Source organism: Melospiza melodia, chromosome 22 (genome assembly GCF_035770615.1).
Source record: "Melospiza melodia melodia isolate bMelMel2 chromosome 22, bMelMel2.pri, whole genome shotgun sequence".
Classification (NCBI taxonomy): domain Eukaryota; kingdom Metazoa; phylum Chordata; class Aves; order Passeriformes; family Passerellidae; genus Melospiza; species Melospiza melodia.
In genome coordinates this window covers 3,659,838-3,672,864 of record NC_086215.1, presented here as the reverse complement: position 1 = coordinate 3,672,864, position 13,027 = coordinate 3,659,838, and the positions used below count along the sequence as shown (strand labels likewise).

Below are 13,027 nucleotides of genomic sequence, written 5' to 3'. Positions count from 1 at the left end.
CATGAAGTCATGAAAACCACCCAGAGCAGCCTCTGATGACCAGGAGCTAGGATGAGCTGGCCCCCAACTGAGCTCAGCTTACTGCAAACTCATCTTTTGACAATCCCTTTCCAATGCTGCCCCACGGTACCAGAAGGGCCCAGGATCAAAACCCCTGTGCTGGGATGAGATGGGTGTCACCTTTTGTGTCACCCAGTGTGGTGGCTGACAGTCTGGTCAGAGGGACAGTCAGATAAATTTTCCCAAACATTCCTCAGGGCAATTTTGAGAAAGCTCAGAGAAAGAATTAAAACAATCCTGCAGCTGGTGTTTTGATTGTAAAATGTGTTGTTAACTGTAAAGTGTTTACAAGAAGGGTGCTGTTCCTAATTAACCAGTGCTGTGAGGAGTATTAATTAAAAACAAATCAAGTCCACCTTTATCATAACTGTCAATATCCTAGGGTGACATTATGATGCTTGTATCCCATCTGTGTGTTTTGTTTATGCTGGATATCATGTTCTGTGCCTTCAAGACTGGCTCTGAAGAGTGAAAGTTTTTTTTTGGTTTCTTATCAGCCACTCCCCCACAGCTGGTGGGACACAGAGACAGGGCAGTGCATGGTGCTGCTTTTGCTCTCACTCTTGCTTCTGCTCATTAGCTAGTCTAATTAAACAGTCCAAATTTCTTCCTGGACTGTTTCTCCTTTCCCTTTTTTGGACCTACTCAAGCCTGCTCCAGACTGGGCCCTGGGAATACCGAGAGTTTGCACCTTGTGGCTGCAGCAGCTGCCCCAGCACAGGAGGGACTGAGAACAGAGCGACCACCCCCAAGAGAGACTTTCTGAATTTGTCATCTTTTTCAGAGCAGTGACAGAGTGGTATCAGCTGGTATTGTTCATTCTGTGTGCTGGGGGTGCTGTGCCTGTTAAATAAACAGGTTCTGTGTGCTGGGGGTGCTGTGCCTGTTCAATAAACAGGTTCTGTGTGCTGGGGGTGCTGTGCCTGTTCAATAAACAGGTTCTTTCCACTTCTCTCCAAGGAATCCTTCACAATTCGGTTGGGGGAAGGGGCCGTGTGGGTTTGCTTTCTGGAGGGGTCCCCCTTTGGAGATTCTCTCCCAAATTTGCCCTAAACCAGGACAGTCTATTTAAAAAAGTGCAATTTCTAATAAACTTTGCATTTTACCTTCTGAGACCTTAGAGTCTATAGATCACTTTATTCACCCATCCTCACTACAACAACAACAACAACCCAGCAGTCACTTACCAGACACTCGATCCACACTGTACATCCTCTCCAGCCTTTTCCTGTGCCACCCAGCCTCGCCAGGTGGGTGCTGCTCCAGCTCGATGGACTGCGGGGAAGGGGCAGCCAGCCTGGAGCAGTTGGGGCACTCCTTGGAACCCTGGCGGCCGCCAGGCCAGGCCTTGCAGTGGCGGGCGCCGTGCGAGCCGGCGGCGCCGTGCGCGTGGTGCCCGTGGTGACACTCCTCGTGGGCAGCTCCCTTCATCACCACCAGCTCCATGCTGTCGTTCTCGTGCTCTGACAGCATGGGCCTCTCCCCAGAGATGGTGTACACCCGTGGCTTGGGGCCCTCGCTCGGCAGCTTCTCCGCCTGCTCCTCGGTGAAGCTCCTCTCGAATTTGCCGTCCGAGATGACCGAGAGCCTGCGCTTGTTCTGGGCCACCTGCTGCAGCTCAGGGGAGTCCTCCTGCCCGATGTAGGAGTCTGCTAGCAGGTGATCTGAAACAAAAGGCATGTTTTCCTTAAACAGACACCAGCAAATCCAGGAGGCTCTTTGTTACTGCTGTGTAGGGGAGACAGACACAGGAGGTCCCTGCAGGAACCGTTTCAGATGAATGTGTGCCCATCACCACCTTCTAAACCTCTAGGGCAGGCTGTGACGGTGTTCACAGGCGTTTTCAGGTGAGGGAAGAGACAAGAATGTTGATTCCACGTTCAGAAGGCTTGATTTTTTATTTTATGATATATATATTACATAATAACTACACTAAAAGAATAGAAGGAAAAGTTTCATCTCAGAAGGCTAGCTAAGCTAAGAATAGAAAGGAACAAATAATAAAGGTTTGTGTCTCAGAGTCCAAACTAACTGGGCTGTGATTGGCCATTAATTGTAAACATCCAACATGGGCCAATCACAGATGCACCTGTTGCATTCCACAGCAGCAGATAATCATTGCTTACATTTTGTTCTTGAGGCCTCTCAGTTTCTCGGGAAGAAAAATCCTAAGGAAAGGATTTTTAATGGAAAGATGTCTGTGACAGCAGGCACTGAAAGGAGAGATAAACCAGGACAGAGATAAACCTCTTCTCACAGAGAGCCCCAATATTTTACACATGTGTGGCCACCCAACAACTCTAACAAATGCAGGTCTCACTGCACAGCCTGAAAATGCTGCCATGCAAGACAGCCCTGGTCCAGCTGCAGCCCTGCTCAGCCACACGAGGGCTACGGAGCTGGTGACAGTCTGCAGGACAAGGACCAGCACCAGCCCCTCCAAGTGCCAAACTCTGAGTGTTTGGCCCATTAAGTTCTTTCAGAACACTGGCAAAGGGGCAAACCAACAAGGTTTGTTTGTTTTTTTTTTCCCCTCCTGATTTTCTGCCAGGTGGTTTGACATGAAAGAGATGCAGCAAGGCTTCAGCTGGCAGCTGCAGCACAGCACCCCGCTCGCGGCACGCCCCGGTCTCACAGATGGCCACAGCTTGGAGCTGTCCTGGCAGCAAACACAGCCGCTCCCTGTGCAGGGTAGGAAGATCCAAGGGAGACAGGCCCATGAGTGCAACTATCTTTGGAGCCCACACACTGGATGAAGTGCCAGGAAATCTCAGCATTTCCATGGCAATTCCATGCATGAACCCAACAGTAGCTCCCACCCACCTGCTAATCCTTTTTCAAGTGGCTGTTAATTACCTCTTACACTTCCCTTCAGATGGGAAGCAGCTCAGGGACTGGCAAAAAGGCTCAGCAGGGAAGGCATTATTTATGTGATTGCTACCCAAAAAATGAAATCATTAGTGTCCAGCACAGACAGAAGCACTTAAAACAGAGGCAGAAAGCAAACCCAAGCCTTTACTTCAGTAAATATTTATGGAACATAACTTCTTTGGCTACCGAGCCATGACCTAGAAGAATTCATCCACAATTTGAAGGCTTGGCTACCTTGCAACTGGCCATGAAGTGAAGGAGGAAGAGGAGAATGACCTCTGGACAAGAGTGGTAGTGTATGTGTGTAACAGAGATCTTTCACTGCTGCCACATTCTGCTGCCCATGAAGTGCTCCTGTGCCCCTCTGAGAGCAGCCCTCCCAAGATGAGGCCATACACAGTCAGCTTTTGAATCTGAAATCCATCCTGGAAAACGCTCACATTGCCCAGGGCCTCTCCCCCTGCTCTGTTTGTAACCAGAACTGAGTTAGTACTGGTACAGGGTGTCACCCTTGTCTCATTTTTCTGCTTGAGATACAACTTCCTCCAGCACCACTAGGAAATAAATCAGTGTCTGGCCACTCTGCTCAAGAAATGACTGTCAGGGCTGCTCAGGCTGACACAAGTCAGGTTTCCCTTCACTTGTCTCCTCACAGTCTCTGGATACTGGAACTGGCCAGGAGGAGACACTGTAGGAGTCCTGAAGAAAGAGCTGAGCCTTTTGAGCCTGCAGCTGATGTTCTGTCCAGGCTTCACATGAAGTCAAAAATCCATGTCCAGGTGTGGTGAGGGGTAGTGCCCCTCAGATACTCCCCAGAGAGTGTGAAAGGCTGGCAGGGCTCTACTGTGCCCCATGGTCAGTGTGGACATTTGCTCCTGCTCCAGGAGGAGCCTGATGGACAGGAAGAGCACTTTCAGTGGAAGAAGGTGTTCCACAGGCTGTGATCCCAGAGTCTGTACCCACCTGCAGGGCACAGTGTCAGAGAACAGTGCAGAGAGTGCCCACAGGCCCCAGAGTCCCTCAAACCACGTGTCCCCCCTCAAGAGGCAGCAAGTCCCCTGTATCTGCTCTCCAGCAGCTCAGATCCTCCCCAGCTCCAGGATTAACCATGCTCTAGAGTGGGCACGTCTTGGGAAAACACCACCAAAGACTCCCTGAGCTCTGCCAAGATCTGTGCTCGCTAATAGTGCCAAACAAACCATTTTTAAAATTAAAAACAAAGGCCAGCTCTAAGTACTCTTCTCAACTTGTCAAATTTACTAATCTGTGTGGGCACAGTGACGCTACAGATTTCTTAAGGCACCACAAAATCGTGGCTGACAGCTGCCCCTGCTCCTCCTGAAAGTGATACTTGCATGGGAGATGCACAGCCTCCTCAGAGGGAACACACAGGAGTGTCACCTTCACTCACACACTGACAGCTCTGGAATTCAGACATCCAGGAATTCCTGAGCCCTGGGATCTGGGGCTAAATGGAAAAATGAAGTCTCCAAAGCACAATATGCCTGAAAATGCTGATGATCACAAGAGCAAAGAGACCAATTCTAATCTCTGTTTCATAAGCAGTGAGGTCTGTTCAGCTCCATAAAATTTACAGAGATTTCAGGGGCCCATGACTGGTTTCAAGGAAGAGTAAATCTTTTACTGAAATCTTGGCAGGATTGACCAGATATATATGACATAAACTACCTACCTGATCTAGCATGCAAAATGTGAGGATAAATCTTTCTTCCTACCTTACTTGTGCCCTCCTCAAAGTGTTTTCACTTGTACTTACGTAAGAGTTTTCATGATCTACACTACAAAGGGCTGCCAGCACACCAATGCACTTTCTTTTTGTAAAACAATTGGATAATTCTTCATTTTCATTCAATTTAGCACCTTCAGTAATTACACACTAGAGAAGCAACTTCATATGCCACGGGAATACGAAGCTTTATTCAAGAGTAGTCGTTAATAAAGAATTATCTACAGGAAAATAGTGTGGAAGGAAAAGAGATTCAAACATCCATCATAATGAATTATTGGCCTGTAGAATAGAATCCACACCATTTCAGGAGGCCGTGCATTCACATACACCAAGATGTGACCAGTTACCCTCGTCTGTGCCTGCAGTGAACAGGGTTCAGGTGCCAAAACACTGCACTTGTTGCCACAAAGGCATTTGAGGCTAACAGGTTACTTCTGCTAGGAAGGAAGTCAGGCTGGTCCAGAAATCAGTGCTGGATTAGAGCTGAGCCCCACCCCAGGGATGTGGGGTGAGGAGAACCAAGGGGCACCCACAGGAGCTCAGCAGTGACTGGGGCTGCCCCTTCTGGAGTCAGCTGTAGCAGGCTGCTGTTAACACCCTCGCCTCGAGCTGCTGCTCCCTTTTTTCATTTTCACATGGCTCTTGCCACCTCTCCCACTCCCAGCTGCTCCCTCCACCTGCCATGGCAGCCCTGGCCAGTGTGACTGGGCAGCCTGGCACAGCTCCCTCCCCTCACCATGCCAGAGCTGCCCTGGGAATGACTCTGCTCCCCCCTCTGCTGCCTTCAGCAGCAACACCTGTGTCTCACACTGCTACTTAGGACCAGATAAAGCAGCTTCCTCAGGTTCTCTTTTCACCTTGATTCTTGCTTTACATGGATTTATTGTGCATGAGGAACTGAGCACCAAGATGAAAGGAAGAAGACCAACGTGCTTGATCTATAGATCATGCGTCCATTGGTTCCAGAAATATCCCAGTGGTATTTCCATCACTTCCCTGCCCACCTGGGCCAAGCCCAGCAGGGCTTCACATCCAGTCCTGAGGGCCAAACCACTTCTCACCCCCCTCATGATGTACTTGAACACACAACCTTTTGTCTTTTTGGCTTCACTTGCTCCTGTCTGACATTTCTCTCTTCACCTTCCACACAGCACTGCCCAACACAGGCCACATGCATGACCAAAGACTGACAGCAGTGACATCTGTGCTGGGAAACTGGCAGCGTCTTGGGGAAAAAATAACTCACGCTCTCAGTACATGTAGTTCCTGATAATTAGGCATTTGTTGTCACTGTAGTGCCAGAGTTCTATTGTCATTACATTGCAAGGGTTCCATATTGCTGGAGTTTCATACCTGCTTGATGTTTCTAGTAGGCAGCTCCTCTAGGCACTGACTCTTCTCTGTCCTTGCAGCAGCCAACTGACTCCAGCTCCCACGAATTCACTCTTTTATAATACATCTCTTAATGGCTACAGCTGCAGCCTGTTAACATCAGGCCTGTTCCCAAGCTCTAATAACTGGCTCAGCTGCAACTCTTTAGGGGGTAAGATTACTTTCTATACTACCTTTCTTTACTTATATTGTATCCCCCTACAGGCATTTATTTGTGTTAGATACTTACAATACATCCTTTCTCACTGAGTAACCCTAGCTTGAGCCCTCACTCTGACTTAGGGAACTGAGAAAGGCCTTGCACATTTTCCTTTCAGTGCCACCACATTTCTCCAGAGCAGGGAACACACTGGGATCAGCCCCCACTGACTGATGCCCTTCCACAGCTGTGGAGCCAACTCCTATCTGCTGCAGACTGCCTTATGACCCCCTGGGATGAGAAGTTTATAAATCAAGGCAGCATATAGCCACAAGGCACAGACAGAAGCTCCAAATTTATTCCTATGTTTAGCAGCTAAACTGATGATTAAAGCACCTTAGATTTAAAGGCTCCGCTCCAGCATCAGAGGCAAAGTGGCAAAGGGGAATCCAGATAAACCCTATTAAAAGAACATCTGTCATCTCAGCAAAAAAAAAATTTCAGAGAGACAGTCCTTTCTTCCCTGTTTCTACTCAGCTGGAACTCTCTGGACCTGATATTTATGACAAGTAAGTTCCAACTTTAAATCAAAGAACTGCCACGGTCACTGAAGATGAATAGAAAGTTTTTGGGTGTATGTACAGGGCCTTGCTCACAGAAGTAGGAATGAAGTTAATGATGTTTTTACCTTGCACCAGGAGAATCCAGCTGATTCCCTCAGTGAGGGGAGCACTGGCCAGAGCTGCAAAACCCACAACAACCATTCAAATGGCACAGCTGAGAAGTTTCTCCTGCAGTCACAACTCCAAGACCTCCCACGTGCCCGTCACTGCCCCTCAGGTGTGCTGGCAGGTCCTGCTCTCCTCTGCTCCCTCTCAGAGATGTAATGCAGAGCTTCTCCCCATGCCAGCTCTGTTCTACCAGCAATGTGACCCCTGGCACAGGACAGGCAGCCCACCCTGCTGGGCTCAGGGCTGAAATGTGATCAAGAAATAGTATGGGAAAAAATGGGAATTGTGTTCAAGTTATTGAAGCATGAGGCAGGGATATCAAAACGGAAAATACAACAAGAAAAAAAAAATCACAGTGGCATTTCAGCCATGCAGCAGCTTCAAAGCCAAATGAGTAGATGGAATAGCTGGGGTTGGAAGGGATCTCTGGAGAGCACCCAGTCCAAGTCCCTGCCAAGGCAGGGTCACCTGGAACAGGTGACACAGGAACATGTCCAGGTGGGTTTGGAATGTCTCCAGAGAGGGAGACTCCACACCCTCCCTGGGCACCTGATCCAGAGCTCTTTTCCCTTCCTCATGTTGAGGTGGAACTCCTTGTGTTTTAGTTTATGGCCACTGCTCCCTGTCCTGTCACTGGCACCACTGAACAGAGTCTGGCACCATCCTCTGACAGCCCCTGGGGATGTTTATGTGCACTCATCAGATCCCTCTGAGACCACCCTGCTCCAGACTAACCAGACCCAGCTCCTGCAGTCTCTCCTCACATGAGAGATGCTCCAGACCCCTCATCACCTTTGGAGCCTCCCCAGCAGCTCCTTGTGTTTCTTGAGCTGTGCACAAGGACCTGCACAGGGAACAGGCAAAGGCTGCTTCTGGAAGGGAGCTGCTCTGAGAAACCAGAAGGTCACTTAACCATGACAAAATGGTTCCAATTAGTCTCCCCTGCTCAAATGGGCTTCAAAAACAAACAAACTCAAGATAGCATTGACCTGGCATCTCATAGGTGAGTAACCTTTTAGTCTGGCCTGTAACATTTATGTGAACAGATGAAATTGCTACTGTGAGACAGGACCCAAAGGAGCAAGTGGCAGCTCCATCACGGGCCCAGCATCTCCATGGTAACACCCTGACCTACGTCTTTGTTCCCTCTGCAAGCCAACAACACATTCCACAGCAAGTTCCACAGACACCCACACCATCCTTGCACTGGCTCAGGCTAGGAGAGGCCTGAAGCCCTCAGAGATGAGATTTCACATCCCTGCTCTGTCCTCCATCCTACAGCTCCCTCCAGAGCACAGCTTTTCCCAAAAAGGCACCACCACCTCATCAGCACAGGGACAGACTGAGAGCAGGGCCAGCTGCACTGCTGGGTCTGTCCTGGGGACAGGACAAACATCTCTAGAGAAAAAGGCCAGCCTGGTGCTTGCTCTGAACCAGGCTGGGCTGGCAGCTCCACAGTGCAAACCCCGGAGATGGAATGTCCCTCTCAGAGCACTGCACAGCTGCAGCTTTACCTGCTGGTGGCACAGGAAGCTCAGCTCACAGGTTACTCAGCCTGAAGCAGCTATGAAGCCTCACCTGGGGTCCCTCTAACTCCCTGCCAGTTTCTGGCAGCACCAGGAAGCTCCTCTGTGCCTGGCTGCTCCCTGCATACACACACAATCAAAGATCAGTGACTGATCCAGTGGTGGCTCCACACCCAGCACAGGCACAATCTTGGTTTTGCTCCTGCCACCACTCCCCACTGCCACTTGGCTTGGGGAAGCTCACAAAGCCCTCTTCTCACATACTCACACTGATGACTGAAAAATCATGCATCGTGCAAAAAAACAAAGGAAAGACACAAAGATTACTTTTTTTGAGCTTAAAAAGAAGCTTTTCCAGTTTCAGCTAACTGCCTCCTTTGGTTTGTCCTGCTGCAAACCAGTAGCCATGCTGGTTTAGCAGGAGCCATGGAGAATTTGGCTCACAGCTCCTGCCCAGTGCCCATCACCCCTGCAGCACCAAGGACACTTTATATTGGATCTCTCCTTCTCTCATTTCCAAAGCCTTTCCCACACAGCTTGCCCAGAGCAGCTGGTCCAGCAGGCAGCCCATGCTGCATCCTACAGCCCCCCACTCCAGCAGCAGCAGCTGCCCTCCCAATAACCCCACTGAGCAAAACACATTAAAACAGTAACAAGATTAAAACAGTAACAAGAAAAACCTCCCACAGCTCCCTCGCGATCCTTGTGTCTGAATCCCAGCTCACCAGGATGGATCCCTGCTGTCTGGGGAATTTCTCAAAGGCTCTGCTTGCTGTCCTCCTCAATGTCACTGCCCCATGCCCTGGTACCTTTTCTTCTCACAATTCCAGAACATGGAGATAAAATCTAATGTGCATTATCTCAGTGTGGGGCCTCTGACACCCAAGCTGGAGAATGTCCAAAATTCCACGAGCTCTGTAAGACTGAGTGATTACTTATTCCATGCTTCATTCTCTGCAGCCTTTTTACACTTCCCTTTCACATTTTAATCCCTTTCTGTACCTTTCCTCTAAGTCTGTCCCAAGGGACGCCCACTTCTACATGAAAAGGCACCAGAAAGCTACAACAGTCAGCAAAGACTCTGGCCACAGCCTTGGAGGCAGAATGAATGCTGAACGAGGCAGAGTGCTCTTCATGGGAACCTTCCCAGACCTCCAGCCTGCATAAATAATCCAGCAATTAACAGAGGCAGGAAGAGAGCAGGAGATGCATCAGCATCCTGGCAGCAGCTCCCTCAACACATCCATATCCTGTCACCTGCAGCAGAGTCCAACCCTCCCTTTCTTTCTAATTGCTCAAAATATTTTAAAGATCAGGGGAAAGAAAATCTGAGTGATCCCAAAGGGACAATCCCTCCATCCTCTGCATTCATACCCCATCACCAGGCAACTGCCCTGTTCCAAAAGGGAAACAAAGGGAAGAAAATTCTGTATGGCCATCATCCCTGACAAAACCTCTGAGAAAGAGGAGAGGTAAATGCACCTCTGCAGTCACCTGGAAAAAACATCCTCCAGGATAAGACAGGAGAGTTGTATAGGAATAGTCACACAACATTTCTGAGCCATGAGGTTCCTGGGCCTCACATCAGCAGAATCAGAAGCTGTCACCAATAAAGGCTCCCCCTCACCTTTCTTCCCCCCAGGTACACCCTGCAACACCTGCAAGCCTCTGTACCTCGAGCAGCTCTGCAGCTCCACACCCTGCCCCAGCAAAGCAGGCAGAGCATGCACACTGCACTTTCACTGAAAACAGAAGGCAAACACAGCCTTGCACATAACTCAGCCCTGGACAAGGCAGCTGGGCTGTCCTGCTGACCTACAACCCCTCTGCAGCTCTTCATTACCACTCCCCAGTTTCTCCAAGACATTCTGCCACACACACACAAGCTCTCCAGAGGAGCCACCACAAACAGAAGTTGTGAGAGAAGGAGCAGCCCTTTGATCAGCTGTGGAATGTGAAGTTATGAGGGATACAAAAGCCATTGTATCTTTTCCTCTCCTTGGAGTCAAGGGACTAAAAAGCTAAAAAAAAGGCAAACTGAAATGGACAATCCTCAGAGACAAAAGTGCAGCAGAAGTGGAGCAAGTTGGGGCAGGGTCTGCACATTTGGCATCTCCCTCCACATCTCCATGGATCTCCTGGGCTGTCAGAACTTCACCCCTCTGCTGAGGAGATGGACCAGCAGATAATTGACATCCCAAAGATTCACACCCCCCTCATTTTCTGCAGCACAGGAGGAGAGAAGGGTTCTAGCTCTTGGGTCCAGAAAAGGAGGATCCTGCCCTTCCCTCCTCCATTTATGCCCTCATTGTCCCACTGCTGGCTCTACCACCTTCCTGCTCCTCAAAATCCACACCTCTTTTCCCTCACTGCATTCATCAGTGACTTTAAACATTTCTTAAACAATTTTTTTCTGGACTGAACCAAGGTTTGCCTCCTTCCAGTCATATTTAGGCCAGAGCCTTCAACCCAGCTCAGTGTGCTGGCAGTGCAGGCAGCTCCTGGTGCACAGCTGGGGTTATGACAGCAGAAACAGGCCTGTCCCACCAGGTACAACACTCAGGTGACAGCTCAGAGCTGACAGACACACCCAGGCACTGAGGACTTGATTCTTTGGAGCACTGAGCTTTCAGGACCTAAAGCACCAACACATGCAAGGGGGAATTCAACACCACAGCATCACAGGGCTTTGCTGGGCTGCACAAAGCTGGGCTTTGCACAGCTTCTCCCTGCTCACGTTGCCTCTGCCTGCTCTCTGAGAAGCTGGAGCTCATTCAGGTCCCTCTGGATCTGTGCTACACCTTCAGCTTCTGCAGCAGAGCCCTTCCTTTGCTTCCCTGGAGTCACTGGGTGGCAGCTCCAGCACCTGCCCAGCCAAAGGTGAAGCCTCCAGAACTTGAACAAGTGATCCTGAGGTGGAATTCCTGCAGGAAGGGAAGATGTGACTTCCCAGTGATCAGGCTGCTGGGATGAACTAAAAGGAGCCAAATTTTCTACTTGCAGTGTTTTTTATTGGATAGCAACCTTCCTACTGGGGTTATTTATAAAGAAGTGTTACAGACTGTGTTAAGTTATACATTGCAGAATTTCAGAAGATGACTTAAAAATGACGATTCCTTTTTTTCCCTCCCCTCTCCCTCAGAATTCAGAGTAATTTCTAGGGAATTTTATTCCTTTCCAAGTGAATACTTAAGGATCCCAGAAGTATTGTGGTATTTCCAAATGTGTTTCTCACTGCTTCATTCTTGCCTGTGGCAACTAAATTCTCCTGGATTCAAAATCAATCTCGAGGCTGATACACCAAGGAACAGTGTGTGAAAAGGCTTCCCTGGAGAGCTCATGGATGTCACAAGCAGAGATGGGGCTGAAATGCTGTCTGGGGAGCCTGGCTGTGACACACAAACCAGGAGTCACATCAGCTCCATTTCCATGCTCTCCTAACCCACAGTCAGAGAATCCAGGAGCACCCCAAGGATGAGTTAAACAGCAGCTTTTAAATGCACATCAGAGAGGCTCCCACTCCCTGGATCTGCCCAGGGCTGCCCAGGCCTCAGGCACCTGAACACATCTGCAATTTCCTCTTGTCTCCATCAGAGATTCTCTGCCTGGCCCCAACATGACCCCACAGGTGGTACGAGGGCACTGCAAAACAAACAGCAGCCAACACTTCTTCCTGCTGGAAACTGGGGTGGGGGGCTGCAAAAAGGACTGGCAGAGACTCCAGGAGACAGGAGCAGCTGCAGAAATGGCCACGATGGAAGGAACAACAACAACAAAAAAAAAGGTTTGCACCAAACCCTTTCTCTCCCCTTCCCTTCCTACCTCCACATGCTGTTCTTAGACCAAATATTGTAAGTAAAGAGTCCCTGGAGTTCTTCATGAAAAGAATCCAAGAAAACCTCAGTACATTGTCTTAGAGCCTTTCCATTCACAACATGAGCACAATTCAGCCAAGGACAACTTGAAGGTCATTAGAAGAGATCCCAGAGAAAAGGAAAGGACTCAGCTGGCTGCAAAGACTGTGTGACTGCTCCTAGAGCAAGAGGCATCTCCTGGACAGGCTTAAACACACACAGCTTACCTAAAATGATAACATCACTCCACATTACATTCTATTTAATAACTTTATCCCCTGCACAGCAGCTCAACAGCACTAAACTGTTTGTTGCTTTTTCACACAGGCTTTCTGTGGATTACACAGGATTTTCTGTAGGTTTTGCAACTGCCTGCATAATATTTTCTTTAATCACAGAGAAGACACAGCCCTGTTAGAAGTCTGGTGAGTTTATCCTGCACTCTCCTGCCCATCAAGCAGAACTCATGATAAGCTGATGGGGATAATATCTACATGGAAAATACTGACACATTAGCCAGCACATGTAGTGCCCTCATCTAGGCAAATCTCAGTTTAACCCCTGTTGAAGCAAACCCCTGGAATAAATCCAGATGTCACCTTTGCCAGCAAGGATTTACACCAGTGAACAGAAAATAACTCACCTGCTTTTTATACCCCAGTGAAAACAAAACCTAGGAGTCACAAAGCAGTGCAGAAGCCTTG

General features: G+C 49.0%; 1 protein-coding gene across 4 annotated transcripts in view; it reads right to left on the bottom strand.

Annotated features, from left to right (window-relative positions):
* The window catches only part of NSMF (NMDA receptor synaptonuclear signaling and neuronal migration factor), a 50,174-nt gene that overhangs the window by 28,059 nt on the left and 9,088 nt on the right, over positions 1-13,027 (bottom strand). For all 4 annotated transcript variants that reach the window (XM_063174815.1, XM_063174817.1, XM_063174816.1 and 1 more), the window contains exon 3: positions 1,248-1,724. In XM_063174815.1, coding sequence (XP_063030885.1) covers positions 1,248-1,724 — 477 coding nt within the window. The remainder of the gene's footprint in view (positions 1-1,247; positions 1,725-13,027) is intronic.